This window comes from Notechis scutatus, chromosome 2, assembly GCF_049901735.1.
Source record: "Notechis scutatus isolate UNSWTSFEM ecotype Mainland chromosome 2, rNotScu1.2, whole genome shotgun sequence".
In the NCBI taxonomy this organism is placed as follows: Eukaryota; Metazoa; Chordata; class Lepidosauria; order Squamata; family Elapidae; genus Notechis; species Notechis scutatus.
In genome coordinates, this window is record NC_142010.1 from 259,307,504 (window position 1) to 259,323,858 (window position 16,355).

The 16,355-nt window shown below is 44.3% G+C and overlaps 1 protein-coding gene across 1 annotated transcript in view; it reads left to right on the forward strand.

Moving 5' to 3' along the window:
- Positions 1 to 16,355, forward strand: part of PSTPIP2 (proline-serine-threonine phosphatase interacting protein 2) — a 54,298-nt gene that overhangs the window by 19,881 nt on the left and 18,062 nt on the right. Inside the window, exons 5-8 of the mRNA XM_087958698.1 lie at positions 2,425 to 2,531; positions 10,568 to 10,630; positions 10,715 to 10,813; positions 13,354 to 13,399. Of these exons, the coding sequence (XP_087814824.1) occupies positions 2,425 to 2,531; positions 10,568 to 10,630; positions 10,715 to 10,813; positions 13,354 to 13,399 (315 nt within the window). The remainder of the gene's footprint in view (positions 1 to 2,424; positions 2,532 to 10,567; positions 10,631 to 10,714; positions 10,814 to 13,353; positions 13,400 to 16,355) is intronic.

Sequence of the window (16,355 nt, forward strand, 5' to 3'; positions counted from 1 at the left end):
AAGAGATGGGGGCGGGGCCAGTGGGATTTGCTGCTTCTACTCAAGATTTCCGCTACCGGTTCTCCAGAACTGGTCAGAACCTGCTGAATCCCACCTCTGACACGGTCTCTCTATTCAGATGACCAAGGCTTAATGCTTGTCTAAGAAATGCACCCAAGATGATCCAGCAAACCGTGCTTGACCATGGTCTGTCAAAGATGCTCATGTTTGATCTGTCTCTTACCTAGTTTTACAGTGGCTGTGCCAAGGAGAAAGAATAAATCAGATTTCATTTCTCTGTTTTTATTTAATCTTTAGTCACATTTTAGACTAATAGAAAATTACAAAGATTATTACAAAGTGAAGATTACAATTGTGGAGCCCTTGGTGCTGAACTTGGCCTTTCTGGTTGTTGTTTTTCTTTGAAAATGTTTCGCTTCTCATCAAGAAGCTTCTTCAGTTCTTGCCGGTCGCAAAGGCCCAGTTGCTTTGCTCTGGGTTTGCTTAGTCCTTACATCAAAGCCATCAACCCAACAACGGTTTGCTCCTCAGCCAGGTGGAAGCTCCACCCGTTCATACCGAGGTTGCGTGCAAGTGTATGAAGGGTGGAGCTTGTTCCATAACACCATCTTCATCATTAGCTTCCCCCATGGATGCCTGTGCCAGAAAACTCTACGGCAGGGAGGCGGGGTCCCCTTTAAGCCCTGTGAACTTCAACTCCCAGAATTCTGCAGTCAACATGGCAGCAAATATACCCAATACGCCTTCCTCCTCCTATTTTCCCCAGAACAACAACAACTTGAGGAGGGTTGGACTGAGAGAGAATGACTGGCCTAAAGTCACCCAGCCAACCTTCACGCCTAAGGCAGGATTAGAATTCATAGTCTCCTAGTGATTGGCCCAAAGTCACCCAGGATTACAGATTAACAGGGTTGGAAGGGACCTTGTAGGTCATCTACTCCAACCCTCCACCCAAGCAAGAGACCCTCCACCATTAGTAACAGATAGCAGGCCAGTCTCTTCTTGAAAGCTTCCAGTGATGAAACTCCCACAACTTCTGGAGGCAACTTCTGTTCCATGGGTTGATTGTTCTCACTGTCAGAAAATTTCTCCTTATTTCCAGGTTGAATCTCTCCTTGTTCAGTTTCCGTCCATTGTTCCTTGTTTGGCCTTCAGGTGCTTTTGGAAAGCAGGTCCTCTCCCCCTCAAATATTGGAAGACTGCTATCATGTCTCCCCTGGTCCTTCTCTTGACTAGTTGGCTTTCATGCCAAAGGCAGGGCTAGAACTCCTGGTAATTGGCCCAAAGTTACTCAATTGGCTTTCATGCTAAGGCAGGGGTCTTCAAACTCGACAGCTTTAAGACTTGTGGACTTCAACTCCCAGAATTCCTCCTCCAGTCATGTTAGCTCAGGAATTCTGGGAGTTGAAGTCCACTAGTCTTAAACTTGCCAAGTTTGAAGGCCCTTGTGCTAAGGCGAGTCTGAAACTCACCATCTCCTGATGATTGGCCCCAAATCATCCAGCTGGCTTTCATACCTAAGGCAAGACTAGAACTCTCCTGGTGATGGCTGGCTGAGGAATTCTGGGAGTTGAAGTCTACAAGGCTTAAAGTTGCCAGGCCTGGATATTCCTGCTGTAGAGTTTGAGGAACCCTTGTTCTCAGTCTGAGTCATTGGAAAGAAGCCAACATTTCAGGCTACGTTAAGACATGGAGCCTGAGAGTTTCCCACATTGCTAGATTATAATATAGTGACTGTCAGTAGCCATGAACTTCTGAGATAAGTCTTACTCATCTTCAGACAGAGTTAGTCATTAGGGTCATGCCCAGGGTGGGAAGCTGGAGGACTTTTCTTGACCTCAGAATGGGGAGCAGTCCATCTATATCTCAGAGGTCATCGGAAGAGTCATCATTTTCCTAGTATTTAATATCTGTAGAAGTTCTGGTAGTCCAAGACGGTGTGTTGGAAAGAGCACAGCTCTGCTAAAACTAACTTAGAATAGAATAGAACCGTGATGGCGAACCTATGGCATGCGTGTCGCAGGTGGGCACGCGAGCCTCAGCCAAATTTGCCTGCACTGCGCATGCGCGTGCCTCCCAGCGGATTTTCAGCCTGTTTGAGGCCTTTTTCGGCCTGTGATGAAACGGCCTGTTTTTCAGCCTCCAGAGGCTCCAGAGGCTTCCCTTGAGCCCCCGGGAGGATGAGTTTGACTTTGATTTAAAAGGTGTGAATCCAGCCATTGTGGTTTGTAGGACAAATTTATGCTCAAGTGTGAAATGTGAAGTTCGGTCATTGTAGCGTAAGGAACGGACCATCCTTAGCTGAGCAAATTATGGCTTTGCAGAAGGCACAAGTCCAGTTGTAAAGTTTCTGCAACTGGTTTCTCATCTGTGAAATGATGAGAAAAGTGGATTTCCTACCTGAGTTGATGTTCTTGCTCCTAGGAGTGGAGACTATTGGCCAGGTCCATATGCAGCTAGCCCAGAATCTCAGGGAAGAAGCGAAGAAAATGGAGGATTTCAGAGAAAAGCAAAAACTCCATCGTAAAAAGGTGAGGAATTGGGGAGAGGGAGGTATTGTTGGAAGAAAAATCCAGGTTCAGTTCCAAGTCGGGAATAAAATGGAAGGTGCTTAAGAAAGAAGGTTTATTGATGAGAGAACTAATCACAGCATGCAGTTCTGGGACAGCTGACAAAATGGCTGAATGCATAGATGGATCTTTATAGGTTTCTGGTGTTTTGGGTTTGAGATGCTCCAGGGGGTTGTACAATGTAGTGAGCCTTGTGTCTTTTGCTATTCTAAAGGTGGTGGGTAAATCCTATCTATCTATATAAAAGTGAAATACCACTTATCACACATCATCACAAAATCTCCCGAACCGTAAAGCCTACAAACTTGAAATTTGACACATATGTGTCTCTTGGCTTCTAGGTGTTCACTAAGAAAGGATTTTTCGAAATGACCATCAGAGCATTAGTATTCTATATATTATTTTAAAAAGAAAACAATTTTATTTGGGTTTTCACAAGTATTTTGTGTATTATTATTAACATGCTCTCATGCTAAGGAGTTCTACTTATCCTCCCCGCCTGAAAATAAATCTGTTTCAATTGCAAAACACAAGCAGAGGAGAGGAGTTTCAGTTTTAGTTTCACAGCACCAAGCACTTTAGTACAGAACAGTTGAGCTAAGCCACACCCAGGCTCCTTGCTGTCTCCTTCTTGCTCACAATCCTGTTTCAGTTTCCATGTTTCCGTTTCCAAACAGCCCTCAACTCTCTCACACACTGACAGGACGCTAGCCAGATGAATACTGATGGATGCTGGTAGGCAGAGGCACAATTTTTTCCCCTTATTTTCCTCCCGAAAAACTAAGCCCGATGACATAGTTTGGTAGCGAAGCACAGGTATAGAGCTAGTTATGTCCTAAAGGTCATGTCCTGTTCTTCGAATTTGGGTGGGGCATGTAAATTCTTAATCCCATCATGTGGAGCTGTAGGTGTCCTGTTTATGAATAGTTTGGTCCAGTCTTTCTTAATAGGTACAAAATATCCACCAGGCATCTGCTGGAGGCTGTTTTACTATGCGGGAAGACTGGAGCTGCTTTCTGCCTTTAAGAACATGTTTCTTCATTTCTCCTTTGCGTAAATATTCTATCCTGCCTCTCTTAATATTAAGAATGAGGAGTATTTAATCTGGGGAGGAGGGGGGGGCTTCTTACAGTATATTTCAGAATATCACCAATAAATCTGAATTGAAATGTGTAGATTAGGTTGACAAGGCCTCCTTGGTTGAATGTGGTGGGTGACAACCAAGGTTGCTGGACAACTTCCCAGCCCTACCAGGGATTCATTCTATAGTATGGATCTCCAACCTTGGTAACTTTACGACTTGTGGACTTCAGCTCCCAGAATTCCTCAGCCAGGCCATGCTCTGAATAGTTCATCTATTCCAAGGGTCATCAACCTGGGTAACTTTATGCCTTGTGGACATGCTGGCTGAGGAATTCTGGGAGTTGAAGTCCACAAGTCGTAAAGCTGGGAGGCCCCTTAAGACCAAGCTAAGATGACTACCTTATCAATGGACCAGTTTTCCAAATCTGATGTTCCCCTGAAATATTGGGAGTGCAAGACCAGAATTCCCAGCCAACAGTTCCCAATCCAATGTGTTCTGATCTAGGCTTCCTTAGAAAGCATAAGACACAATCTCAGTCCCAGCAGAGTCCTCTCTTTATTTCCATGGCTGTGAATTACGTTCATTCACAAGGCTTCCCATACAGTCTTTCAGGGGAATGTTTATAAAAACCCACCCTTATCACACTTGGAATGCTGCCAGAGAACTAATTGCCAAACGCAGGGCAAGGCCAAACTTGACACAGAGTCAAACAGAACTTTTCTGAGCTTGAAACGACCAGACGAACTAATTGCTTCCTGCAAAAGCTCACGTCCTGTTTGCTCCTCTTTTATGCCCTAAGGGAGGGACCAATCATCTCCGGGGTGTGGCCTTATTCCCACGTCAGCCCTGAGTTCTTAATTGTGCCGTTTTTTTGGCAGCTCTGCAAATGTGCAGGCTGGGAACCGGTTCCAGAAGCTCCCCTGCCTCTCTGCTGTCTGACTGTAAAGGCAGCTGCTGACTGCCAGCCTGCCCTGGCCCCATCTCTGCCTCTGATGCAGAGCCCTTGTCCGAGCCTTCCTCAGCCTCCAAGACTGAGTAGAATAAAATAGAATAGAATAGCGCTTTTTACAATTTTGTAAACAACAAACTAAAAGACTCAAAGTCCATCCCACCCCTGATAGGACCTAATGGTAAAGACTGCAATGACGACATCATTAAAGCCAACATCTTTAACACATTCTTCGGCTCAGTATTTGTAAACAGCAATGGATCATGCCCAGTATTTCCTAGCCGTACCACAGATAACAACAATGATCTAATACATATCGATTTTACAGAAGACAATGTTGAAAAAGCACTACGCAATCTAAAACCATCTCTATCTATTGGACCGGATGGAATATGTGCCGACTTCTTAAAAAAGCTATCCACTGCCATAGCCAAACCTCTAAGCATAATTTTTGAAAAATCTTTCAGGACCAGCTCCTTGCCTAACCTATGGTCACAAGCCACGGTCATCCCCATCTTCAAAAAGGGAGACCCAAGCCTAGTTGAAAATTACAGACCAATCTCCTTATGCTGCGTCTTCTGTAAAGTCATGGAATCAATTATTAACCAATCCATCATCCTCCACTTAGAGACAAACAACCTACTCTCTAATAAACAATTTGGTTTCAGGAAAAAACTATCCTGTAATCTACAACTCTTACACTGCAAAAACATATGGACTACACAACTCGATCAGGGCAAAGCAATAGACGCAATCTACATAGACTTCTGTAAAGCCTTTGATTCAGTGGTACACGACAAACTACTCCTAAAACTAAAATCTTATGGTATCTCTGGACACCTGCATAACTGGATAGAGGCATTCCTGTCAAACAGACAACAAATGGTCAAAATTGGGAACGTCCTGTCAAATTCTGTACCTGTCAACAGTGGTGTCCCCCAAGGCAGTGTTCTAGGACCAACTCTCTTCATACTTCATTACATAAATGACCTCTGTGATCATATTAAGAGCAACTGCGTTCTTTTCGCTGATGATGTAAAGCTGTTCAACACCACAGACAATACTGCTACCCTTCAAAAAGATCTTAACTATGTGTCAGAATGGTCAAACAAATGGCAACTTCAAATCTCAACAAATAAATGCTCTGTCTTACATACTGGCAAAAAAAATCAGAAAATAAAATACAAGCTGTATAGTCAAGATCTTGTTGATGACCCAAGCTCTGTAAAGGACCTGGGAATACTCACCTCTAATGATCTAAGTGCTAGAGCCCACTGCAACTACATAGCCAAAAGGCATTAAGAGTTGTTAACCTAATCCTATGTAGCTTTTTCTCTGGTAATATCACACTACTAACCAGAGCATACAAAACATTTGCTAGACCAATACTTGAATACAGCTCATCAGTCTGGAACCCACATTACGTATCTGATATTAACACAGTTGAGAAAGTCCAGAAATATTTCACAAGAAGAGTTCTCCACTCCTCTACTTGTTGTAGAATACCTTATGCCACCAGACTTGAAATTCTAGACCTAGAAAACCTTGAATTACGCCGTCTTTGGTCTGATCTAAGTATGGTATATAAAATCATACATTGCAATGTCCTACCTGTCAATGAATACTTCAACCATAACAACACAAGAGCACACAATAGATACAAACTAACGGTTAACAGCACCAAATTTGATTGCAGGAAATACGACTTCAGCAACAGAGTGGTCAATGTCTGGAATACTCTATTTGACTCTGTAGTTTCTTCCCCCAACCCGAAAAACTTTAACCTTAGACTGTCTACTATTGACCTCACCCCTTTCCTAAGAGGTCTGTAGGGGGCGTGCATAAGTGCACCAATGTGCCTACCGTCCCTGTCCTATTGTTTCTTTTATTTTTCTTATATGTACCCATTTCATGTATTCATAACTATGTATATACTTATACCTATTATCTTGTAAGTGATTGACAAATCAAATAAAAAAAAATACTTTATTGGCCAAGTGTGATTGGACACACAAGGAATTTGTCTTGGTGCAAATGCTCTCAATGTACATAAAAGGAAAGATACATTTGTCAAGAGTCAAGAATCATAAGGTTCAACACTTAATAATAGTCATAAGCAATCAAATCATACTAGGAAACAGTCAATATAAATCATAAGGATACAAGCGACAAAGTTACAGTCATACAGTCACAAGTGGGAGGGGATGGGTGATAAGGAGTGATGAGAGGATTAACAGTAATAGTAGTGCAGACTTTGTAAATAGTTGGACAGTGTTGAGGGAATTATTTGTTTAGCAGAGTGATGGCATTCGGGAAAAAATGTCCTTGTGTCTAGTTGTTCTGGTGTGCAGTGCTCTATAGTGTTGTTTTGAGGGTAGGAGTTGAAACAGTTTATGTCCAGGATGTGAGGGGTCTGTAGACTGGCCCAGGTTCCTCCCAAGTTCCTCCCTACTGTCCGACTCTGCTGCCAGCTCTGTAAGCCACCGATGGGCCACAACACAATGCTTGTGAAGATTGAGAAGCCTACCACATCACTTGTGAAGAATGCTTGTGAAGATTGAGAAGCCTACCACATCACTTCATTGCCTTCAGCCAATGTTATTTTGACCACGGGTTTCCAATCATTTGTTTAATGACCTTTCGAAGTTACAACGAACCATGAAAAAGTGACTTTAATCGTTTTTCACACTTATAACCGTTGCAACATCCCCCCTGGTCACATGATCAAAATTCAGATGCTTTCTCACTTAGCCTGTTGTGGTTAGCTGGAAGCAGGTGCGGACGGCTGAGGAGAGCAAGGACTCAGATGAGGGGCCAGGACCATTAGGGAGTGGACTGCTGCCTTCACAGATTGTGGGGGCTGGCAGCAGCGATGAGGAGGTTTCCGAGGAGCCTGTGCCAAGGAAAGAATAGTAGGAAAGAATAGCTGCAGCAGCTCGGGCAACTTGGGAGTAAGGCTGCAAGGTAATGGCCCCTCCTTCAAGAAGATAAAAGCCAGCTGTGAAACGAACGTACTTTGCAGAAGGCAAAGACGTTTTGAAACTCCAGCCTCGTGGACATTGCAGTATCTTAGTTGGTATTTGAAGACTCTTGTGTTGTAAAATATTTCTTATTTTAGTTATTCTTGGCAGCCTCACACAGTTTTGGCGAGGCTCGTGCTTATCTAAGTTAACTAGTTTGCAGCAGCCTTTTAACCGGGGATTCGTAAGAATCATTAAAAGGTTTCTGTTCCCTTTGGTTTGTGGTTGTTTTATTGGACAAGGGTTTGAGTCAGAACAGCCACATAAATGTTGGGCTCAAATGCAGTCATATGTTGAGGACGACCTGTAGTTGGCAAGCTCCCAAATTTTGATCACGTGACTGCGGAATTAAAAGCAGAGGCTACAGGAGTTTTAGTGGGGCGAGTCCTTGCCCGACGTTAGTTAGTTTATCTAATGTTCTTCCTAGTAACAACAACTATGTGAGGTAGTTTGGGCTGAGAGGGAAGGATTGGTCAACTCATTGATTTGCAGCCCTTCATTTAGTGACTGTTCAAAGTTACAACGACACTGAAAAAGTTCACTCGACTCTCTTGCTTAGCAACAGAAATGTTGGGCTCAACTGTGGTCGTAAGTCGAGGACTGCCTGTAGTAGAATGACAGGAACTGGATATTTTTGACTATCCAATCTCTGTTCATCTGTCTGTCTTCAGAGGATAAGAAAACCGAACAGCTCGAATGGAAGCCAAACTTTAAAATACATTGAAGGCAATATTTGTTTTGTAGGGTCATGTTACCCCAAGGATGCTGCACCTGTCGTAAGTGTGAAAAATGGTCATAAGTCACTTTTTTCAGCGCTGTTGTAACTTTGAATGGCCACTAAGCAAACTGTGAGAAGGATCTTGGAGTCTTAGTGGACAACCAGTTCAATATGAGCCAACAGTGTGCGATGGAAGCCAAAAAAGCCAATGCAGTCCTAAATTGCATTAACAGAGGGATACAATCGAGATCAAGGGAGGTACTGATACCACTCTATAAAGTATTAGTAAGGCCACACCTAGAGTACTGCATCCAGTTTTGGTCACCACAATGTAAAAAAGATGTTGAGACTCTAGAAAGAGTGCAGAGAAGAGCAACCAGGATGATTAGGGGACTGGAGGCTAAAACATAGGATGAACGGTTGCAGGAACTGGGCATGGCTAGTCTAGGGAAGAGAAGGACCAGGGGAGACAGGATAGCAATCTTCCAATATTTGAGGGGCTGTCACAGAGACGAAGGGGTCAAACTATTCTCTCTCCAAAGCACCTGAAGGCTAGACAAGGAATAATGAATGGAAACTGAATAAGGAAAGAGATTCAATCTGGAAATAAGGAGAAATTTTCTGACAGTGAGAGCAATCAAACCCATGGAACAGAAGTTGTCGTCAGAAGTTGTGGGAGCTTCATCCCTAGAAGTTTTCAAGAAGAGACTGGACTGCCATCTGTCAGAAATGGTGTAGGGTCTCCTGCTTGGGCAGGGGGTTGGACTAGATGACCTACAAGGTCCCTTCCAAATCTGTTAATCTGTTCTGTTTACCTCTTACGGTGATTGCTTATGTTATATTTCAAAGTTCAGAATTAAAAGCTACCAAGTTTTAGTTTTTACTGTTGAAGGACGTCACAATGACTATTTCCCCCACCTCCTCCAACAGACAAAAGTTGAGTTTCCACATAGCACAGAGTAACCAAATGTCTAAGTGAACTTACAAAGAAGAAACAGGACTATTACAGAAAATGTTCTGTAGTGTATGGCGCTCTTTCTCAACTTTGATAGCTTTAAGAGGTGTGGAAGTCTCAGACTTCCTTAGCAAACATGGGCAGCTTGCCACGGGTGAATTCCCATGACTGGGGAATTCTTGAAGTCAGCAGATCTTCAAGATGCCAACCAAGGTTGAGAAACACTGCTTTATGGGAAGGAAATGAAAAAGAAACTCAGTGTAACTCAACAGATAGAACATAGTACCATAGGGCTGAAAGGGACCTCAGAGGTCTTCTAGACCAACTCCCTCGTCAAGGCAAGAGACCTTATAGGCTAAAACCTATGAAGAAGGGTTGAAGGGTAGTCTAGTGAAGAGAAGAACTGGGCCTGGCTAGTCTAGTGAAGAGAAGGACCAGGGGAGACATGACAGGAGTCTTCCAATATTTGAGGGGCTGCCACAGAGAGGAAGGGGTCTAGCTGTTTTTCAAGGCACCCAAAGGCCAGACAAGGAATAATGGATGGAAACTGAATAAGGAAAGAGATTCAATCTGGAAATAAGGGGAAATTTTCTGACAGTAAGAACAATCAACCAAATGGAACAGAAGTTGCCTTCAGAAGTTGTGGGAGTTATATCCCTGGAAACACTGTCCAACTATTCACAAAGTCTGCACTACTATCACTGTTAATCTTCTCATCTCTCCTTATCACCCATCCCCTCCCAGTTGTGACTGTATGACTTTGTCGCTTGTATTCTTACGATTTATATTGACTGTTTCCTAGTACGATTTGATTGCTTATTGTACCCTATGACTATCATTAAGTGTTGTACCTTGTGATTCTTGATGAACGTATCTTTTCTTTTTATGTATACTGAGAGTATTTGCACCAAGACAAATTCCTTGTGTGTCCAATCACACTTGGCCAATAAAAGAATTCTATTCTATTCGCTTAACAACCGTGGGGAAAAAGAAGCATTGGCAAACGGGGCAAAAGTCACTTACTTGCCTCAGCAATGGAAACTTTGCGCTCCGTTGCAGTCCTAAAGTCAAGGATTCCTTGGAAGTTGAACATCTCTAGGGTTAACAGAGAATTGTGCTTTGCAAGGTTAAAAATAAACGAGTGGCTTTCCGCACCCTCCCCTCCATTCTTGATGTGCGGTCTTCTATTTTTAGAAGGGGGAAATGTTTTGCCTGGAAACAAAGTGTGGTTCTTGCATTTTTATTTTTATTTTTCTTCTTCTTCTTCACAGATTGAACTAATAATGGACTCCATTCACAAAACCCGGAATCTGCAATACAAGAAGACCATAGAAGTGAGTGGTTCCTCCCTTCTGTTTATTAATAGACGGGGTCATCGCCTGTCCTGCTCAGCTTGCTCTGTCTCTGCCATTTCCCAGGCCAAGAGGCTCTACGAACAGCGGTGCAGGGACAAAGACGAAGCAGAGCAAGCCGTTCATCGGAGCAGCAACCTGGTCACACCGAAGCAGCAGGAGAAGGTAGAAGGGGGAGGGATCCACGCAGGCCAAGCAGAGCACCTGAACAGCGTCCAATAGGGCGTTGGGCTTCAATTCGAGGACCGTTTCGCCCCCCAAAAATGTCCTGACTCAGCTCCCCAAACACGACAAACCCTTTGTCAACTCGTGAAGCCTTCCTATGCCTGTTTCCGAGTTGCCGTAAGAAGGAGGGGAGGATGGGGGAAGGGCTGAGGGGGAGGAGTGTGGCAGATGGAAGGCCGGATGCACATTCCACACTTATCTTGTAGAGATTGTATCCTAGGCCAGTGGGCACCAACCCGTGGGCTGGGGATCACTGGTGGGTCGTGAGAAAATTTGGGTGGTCCGCAGAGAAATGTCCCCCCCCCCAAAAAGCAATTAATCCGGGCTGTGCAGGAACACAAGTCTGCGCTGCTCACATGGCCCACGGGAACACAAGGCTTGCATCGCTTGCATTGCAAACAACACGAGGTAGTAAGGGAAGGGGGGAAAGGGCGGAGGGGGGTCACTTTCCCCACTCGCCCCATAAGCCTGGCCTGGCCATTGGGCTGCTTCCTTCAGCTTCTTTCTGCTTTTGGCTGCAGGCAAGGAAAGCAGCAAAAGTCTTTCTTTCTCTCCCCCAAACTCCACCAGAAGTGAGTCTTTGGGACCCTGCAAGGCCTCCTGCTCCAAGAGGCTGCGCCGGCATGACAAGACTCACAAAGGCTCATTTCTGGCGGATTTTGAGGGAGAGAAAGAAAGACTTCTGCTGCTTCTGCTGCTTTCCTTGCATAAAGCCAAAAAGTCTCCCTCTTTCTTCCCCCTGAGAACGGAGCTGGAGACGGTATCCTGCGATCCCAAATAAAGAATGATCGATCAGTAGGGAAACAGGGTGGGGAATTTCCCTGCAGACTTTTTTGGGGGGATTTTCCCAGGGTCTCTGGTCCGCGGGATTTAAAATTATGAGTTTGGTGGTCCCTCGGGTCCAAAAGATTGGTGACCCCTGGCCTAGGCTACTGGATCTTCTGCCCACAAAAATCCTTCCTTGGAGAGTGCGATTGATGACATCCAGCCCCTGAACATGTTTCGTTGGCGAATCTGATTTATGACACACCCGCGGGGGGGGAAACAGGGTCATAGGGGATAGTCAATTACGTGTCTCGGAGTTGGCTTCATACAGGGTTAGTGCCGGACACGTCGCTCCAAATAAAATCTTTTGGATTCTTTTAAAGCTTAGCTCGAGGCTCATGATTTAATTAGGGCAGTTGTGCGGAACCCCGACATCCTCTGTAGTTGAAGCAATGATTCCTTTAATAGGAGCGCCAGCCGCCCCATGCATAAAGTTCCTCTTTCACCTCAGCCTATTTAAGTCCATCCATCCGGGAGATAAATAGTTGTCTGCCACATCTATTTGTCTCCACCCCCTGCCTTTTATCCCCAGAGCTAGGGTGGGGCTTTGTTAGCAGCAGTGGCTCTTCCGTCCCAAGGACCGGCCCATAGATTTCCACTCCTCTCCTCTCCTCTGCCTTCTGTGCATTTGCACGTCAGGCACTGGACCCAGCTGTTCCTCCTCTTCCTCCTCGACCACCTCCAGACCTGGGGGCTGTTGACTCTCCCTCTGAGGACGGACAGATGACCCAGGCTCGGCCTTGGTCTCTCTCTCTCTGCCAGCTCCATTCCCTCTTCTCCCTCAGAGCTCTCAGGTTGTCTTGATGCTGACCTTGACTCCCACGCCTCCTCCTTCTCTGATTTGACTGTTGGGGGGGCCAGTGGCCAAGAGGCCATCACACAAAATGGCATTTGGAGGTAGTCCTTGGGTCACAAGCCCTCTCTAAGCGGTTTAGCCCGCCCCCAAGAATCTGGGTCCTCATTTAACTGACCTCGGAAGGATGGAAGGCTGAGTCAGCCTTGAGTCCCATCAGGATCGAACTCAGGCTGTGGGCAGTCTGAGCCTGCAATGCTGCGCTTTAACTCCAGGTAGCCCTCGGCTTTCAACAATTCCTTTAGTGACCGTTTGAAGTTATAACGGTACTGAAAAAAAAGGCGACCTAGGACCGTTTGTCGCACCCATGACTGTGGCAACAGCCTCCTGGTCACGTGATCAAAATTCAGAGGGTTGACTCATACTTATGACGGTTGCAGCGTCTTGGGATCACACAATGCCCCTTTGCAACCTTCTGACAAGCAAAGTCAGTGTGGAAGCCAGATTCACTTAACAACCATGTCACTAACTTTACAGCTGTGGTGATTCGCTTAACAGATGTGGGAAGAAAGGGCATAAAACGGGGCAAAACTAACCATCTTCCTTAGCAGCAGACATTTTGGGCTCAATTGTAGTCATAAATTGAGGACTATTTGTATTTATATTATGCCCAATCCAGTTATAAGGGAGTCTTTATTTTTCCTATTAAAAAATAGAAGTAATTCTTCTCTCTTTTTTTCCTCTTTTTCCTTTCCTTTCCTTTTTTTCTTTTCTCTCTTCTTTTCTTTCTCCTCCCCTCCCCTTTTCAGAATTAACATGTTCCCTGACTGTTATTTATCTGTTATTTATTCTTCCTTTTCAGCTGTTCGTGAAACTCGCTCAGGCCAAATCTGCCTTGGAGGACTCAGGTGAGTTCTTCCTCTGAAGAGTATTGGCAACTTTCACACCGATTTCCACTTCTCGGTCTTAAAGGAAGACCAATTTAATGCACAGGGGACTGACACCAAGAGACTAGGATCACGTCACTTGTTAAACTAACATTACCCAACCTGATAGCTTCTAGATCCGTGATGGTGAACCTATTGCATACGTGCTGGAAGTGGCATGCAGAGCTGTTGAGGTAATTCCCCGTTAGGAGAATGAGCGCATACAGGGAGATGTATTTGAGAGAAGTGTTTGAATAATACACACACAGTACACAGATACACTGTACAGTAAATGTAGGTTTTTACTTCCAGAAAGGTTTAAGCAAAGTCCAAATTGAGCAATCCAAAGTCATTCACAGGTAAATCAGTCAGTTTTTCAATCCAGGGATAATCCAAATATCAAAGTCCAGTGTCAAAAACAGTTCAGTATCAGACTTACATTAAATCCAGTAATATCAGTCAATTAGAAGAAATGGAGGAACGGCAATATTTTCCAACAGAAGGAAACAGAGATACTCACTCTCTTCTGAGACCAAGACTAAAACAATCCAGGTTTCTGGCTCCATCTTATGGCTGTTTGAGAAACCACACCCAATTGCATGCTCTTGCATTCCCTTAAAAATATAGTACTAAAATGTTTATCCTGGTTTATATATTTCTAACCCAAATACCTGTTAGGTGACTTATATTCCTAACAAAAGCCATCTCTCCGGGCAGGGCATGCATGCCCGTTGATGTTCCAGATTCTGGCGCATGCATGCACACCAGCCAGCTGGTCTTTTCATGTGCGTGCACACCAGAAACCTGAGTTTAGCATGTTATGTGAGTGGAGCTATTAAGGTTAATGATAGGAAGTTGGGGGGTCAGTCATTATCTCAGTGTGTCCTGTGGGCCGGTCCATGAGCTTAAGTCAAAATTTGATTTATTTGGGCCAAGCAATTGTGTGTGAATTCAGATTGAGGATTCATTATTTTGTGTGAACTCAGGCCGTATAGAATATAGTTTCTTTAAAAAAAGGAATAGGTAGGAGTGGAAAAGAGGAAGGAAATTGCCTAAAATGTATATAAATATAGACAGCTGAAGGAACTTTAACTCCATTGGTTAAATATCTTCTTCCTTGGTTTGAGGTTGGGGGTGGAAGCAAACATGCATCTTCTTCAGAGAAAAGGTGAATCAACAAGAAACTCCGTTAGATTTTTCCAAATCCTTCCTAGGAATGATTTCGCCGGGATGATAAAAACTCTCCTTTCTTGAGTAGGGGTTGGACTAGATGAACTCCAAGGTCCCTTCCAGCCTTGTGACTCTTATGTTCTATGTATCTTTAACAGGGAGCAGATAAGAATTTCCAAATTCTACAAGAAAAATCCAGAAGGGAAACATTCATCCTTGATCAGCAGGACTTTTATTAAGACTTCAGTTTTTCTTGCTTATTTTTTTTTTAAAGTTGGATGTCAGCATTTCCTCAAAGGCACCCAAAAAAACCCCCTCCAAAATCTGCTCATAATGATGCCCTTTGCAAATTTTCAGCAAAAGTTCTGCTTTCAGATCTTGAAAGGACCAAGAAAATTAGGCCGCATGCTATATTAGAATTAGAATAGAATAGAGCTGAAGGGACTTTGGAGGTCTTCTAGTCCAGCCCCCTGCTCAAGCAGGAGAACCGATACCATTACAGACAAGTGACTGTCCAGTCTCTTCTTAAAAACCTCCAGTGATGAAGCACCCAAGATTTCTGGTGGTAAGCAGTTCCACTGGTTAATTGTCCTCACTGTTAGGAAGTTTCTCCTTAATTCCAGGTTGCTTCTCTCCTTGGTTAGTTCCCATCCATTGTTTCTTGTCCTGCCCTCTGGTGCTTTGGAGCAGGGGTCGCCAACCTTTTGGACTTCAGGGACCACCAACTCATAATTTTAAATCCTGTGGACCAGAGACCCTGGGAAAATCCCCAAAAAAAGTCAGCAGGAAAATTCCCCACCCTGTTTTCCTACCGACCAATCATTCTGTATTTGGGATCGCAGCTCCATTCTCAGGGGGGGGAGAGAGAGACTTTTGGCTTTATGCAAGGAAAGCAGCAGAAGCAGCAGAAGTCTTTCTTTCTCTCCCCCAAACTCCACCAGAAATGAATCTTTGACGGTGCAGCCTCTTGGAGCAGGATGCCTTGCAGGGTCCCAAAGACTCATTTCTGGTGGAGTTTGGGGGAGAGAAGGAAAGACTAGGTAGGGAATTTTCCTGCATTTTTGAGGGTCTTTTCCCAGGGTCTCTGGTCTGCAGGATTTAAAATTATGAGTTTGGTAGTCCCTGAGGTCCAAAAGGTTGGCCACCCCTGTTCTAGTCCAACCCCCCTGCCTAGGCAGGAAACCCTACACCAGACAAATGGTTATCCAACATCTTTTTAAAAAACTTCCAGTGTTGGAGCATTCACAACTTCTGGAGGCAGGTTGTTCATCCCTGCACCTTTATGTCTGCAGTTTCAAGATGCAATTTGGGTCCACCATCTTTTTAACACAGAATAGAGTTGGAAGGGACCTTGGAGGTCTTCTGCTCCAACTCCCTGCTTGGGAAACCCCCTGCCCAGGAAACCTGCTATCCCACTGCTTACAAAATCCTGTACCACTTCAGACAAATGGTTATCCAACATCTTTTTAAAAACTTCCAGTGTTGGAGCATTCACAGCTTCTGGAGGCAAGTTGTTCCACTGGTTAATTGTTCTCACTGTCATGAAAATTTCTCCTTAGTTCTAGATTGCTTCTCTCCTTGATTAGTTTCCACCCATTGCTTCTTGTCCTGTCTTTTCGTGCTTTGCAAAATAGCTTGACTCCCTCTTCTTTGTGACAGCCCCTTAGATATTGGAAGACTGCTATAATATCACCCACTAGTCCTTCTTTTCATCAAACTAGACATACCCAGTTCCAGCAACCATTCTCTATATATTTTAGTCTCCTGT